This window comes from Palaemon carinicauda, chromosome 39 (assembly GCF_036898095.1).
Source record: "Palaemon carinicauda isolate YSFRI2023 chromosome 39, ASM3689809v2, whole genome shotgun sequence".
Taxonomy (NCBI): Eukaryota; Metazoa; Arthropoda; class Malacostraca; order Decapoda; family Palaemonidae; genus Palaemon; species Palaemon carinicauda.
The window spans coordinates 16,297,548-16,299,109 of record NC_090763.1 but is presented as its reverse complement, the minus strand read 5'-3'; the positions used below and the strand labels follow the sequence as shown (position 1 = coordinate 16,299,109).

General features: G+C 39.1%; 1 protein-coding gene across 1 annotated transcript in view; it reads right to left on the bottom strand.

The window, feature by feature from the left end:
• Positions 1–328: 328 nt before the first annotated feature.
• The window catches only part of LOC137631262 (collagen alpha-1(III) chain-like), a 15,754-nt gene continuing 14,520 nt past the window's right edge, over positions 329–1,562 (bottom strand). Inside the window, exon 3 of the mRNA XM_068363045.1 lies at positions 329–391. Within this exon, the coding sequence (XP_068219146.1) occupies positions 329–391 (63 nt within the window). The remainder of the gene's footprint in view (positions 392–1,562) is intronic.

Sequence of the window (1,562 nt, the reverse complement as noted above, 5' to 3'; positions counted from 1 at the left end):
AATTAGCGTTGCGGCGAGAACATTAATTTTCCTGTTATCTTTCGACAAAGATAAGGGTTTCATTACTTCTTGAGTTGAGAGAGCACGTTTTTGAGACCACGATGCAGAAAACGTCGGTTTCACTGCTTCCTTGGCACATGGTTTCGAAAAATAGAGGTAGGTCACGTTTTTAAGACCACTGTTGCAACGAATATTTAGAGACCACAATGCAGAAAACGTCGGTTTCACTACTGTCTGACACCATGGTTTCGAAAAATAGAGAGAGGTTACGTTTTTAAAACCACTGTTGCAATAAATATTTAGAGACCATTATGGAAAGAAAACCTTCTTAAGTCATTGTCGTTTTGTGTCGACGGAGAACGTGGTTTCGAGACCTCTCAATGGTGGGTCTCTATTGAAGAGGAACACAATTTGGAAACCAAGCAATAAGATACCAAATGATTTTAGTGCGTCTTCTCTATTTTATCAAATAGTATTCAACAAATGCTGCCGTTCCTAATCCCCTGCAGGATAAAGGCCTCAGACATGTATTCATGGCCTGGGTTTGGCCAGTTTTCATCACCGCGCTGCCCAACGGCGGATTGGTGATGGTGGAAAATTGTTGTCTGATCACTCATAACAAACCAACCTAGTACGGATGGCCCTGACTAGTAGGCTACAGCTTTGCTGATCATGGCGTTACACAAACCCTTTCACCATGCAAAGGTATCCTCACTCAGAAAGGGCAAATAGTGTCTCAACTTCTTATATTTCCAGATATTAATACATCGGGTGCCTCTCGAGTTACGGCTCATTTTTTGAATAGTCTGGCCTATTCTTTATACAATACCATCTGCCCTCGTATAGCTGATAACACCAAGATGACTGAAAAATTCTTCTTCATTCAAGGGGATAACTACTGCACTGTAATTGTTCATTGGCTACTTTCCTCTTGGTAAGGATAGAAGAGACTCTAGCCATGGTAAGCACCTCTTCTAGAAGGACACTCCAAAATCAAACCATTGTTCTCCAGTCCTGGGTAGTGCCATGGCCTCTGTTTTGTGGACTTCCACTGTCTTGGATTAGCGTTTTCTTGCTTGAGGGTACACTCGGGCACAGTTTTCTATCTATTTATTTGTTTCCTTTCCTGACTGGGCTACTTTCCATGATGCAGCTCTTATTGGGTTTATAGCATTCTGCTTTTCCAGCTAGGTTCTTAGCTAAGCTAATAATAATAATAATAATAATAATAATATTTTGAAGTAAAGAAAAAATCTGTCGTGGTTTTCATGAAAGGAAGGACATCATTTCCAGACCTTAAACTCAAAGGAAAAATCTGTGATGAATACGAAGAGAAGAAGACGTATATATTCGAAATAAGCTTTGAGGAAACTTCGGTCGTGGTTTCGAGAAAATTGCAAAAAGGAAGCAGGCTTCAGTTTTCTGTAAATGTTAAGATGCATATCTTACGGATTTTGGGCTTTTCCCTGTAACTTACATTATTATTATTATTATTATTATTATTATTATTGTTGTTGTTGTTGTTGTTGTTATTATTACTTGCTAAGCTACAACCCTAGTTG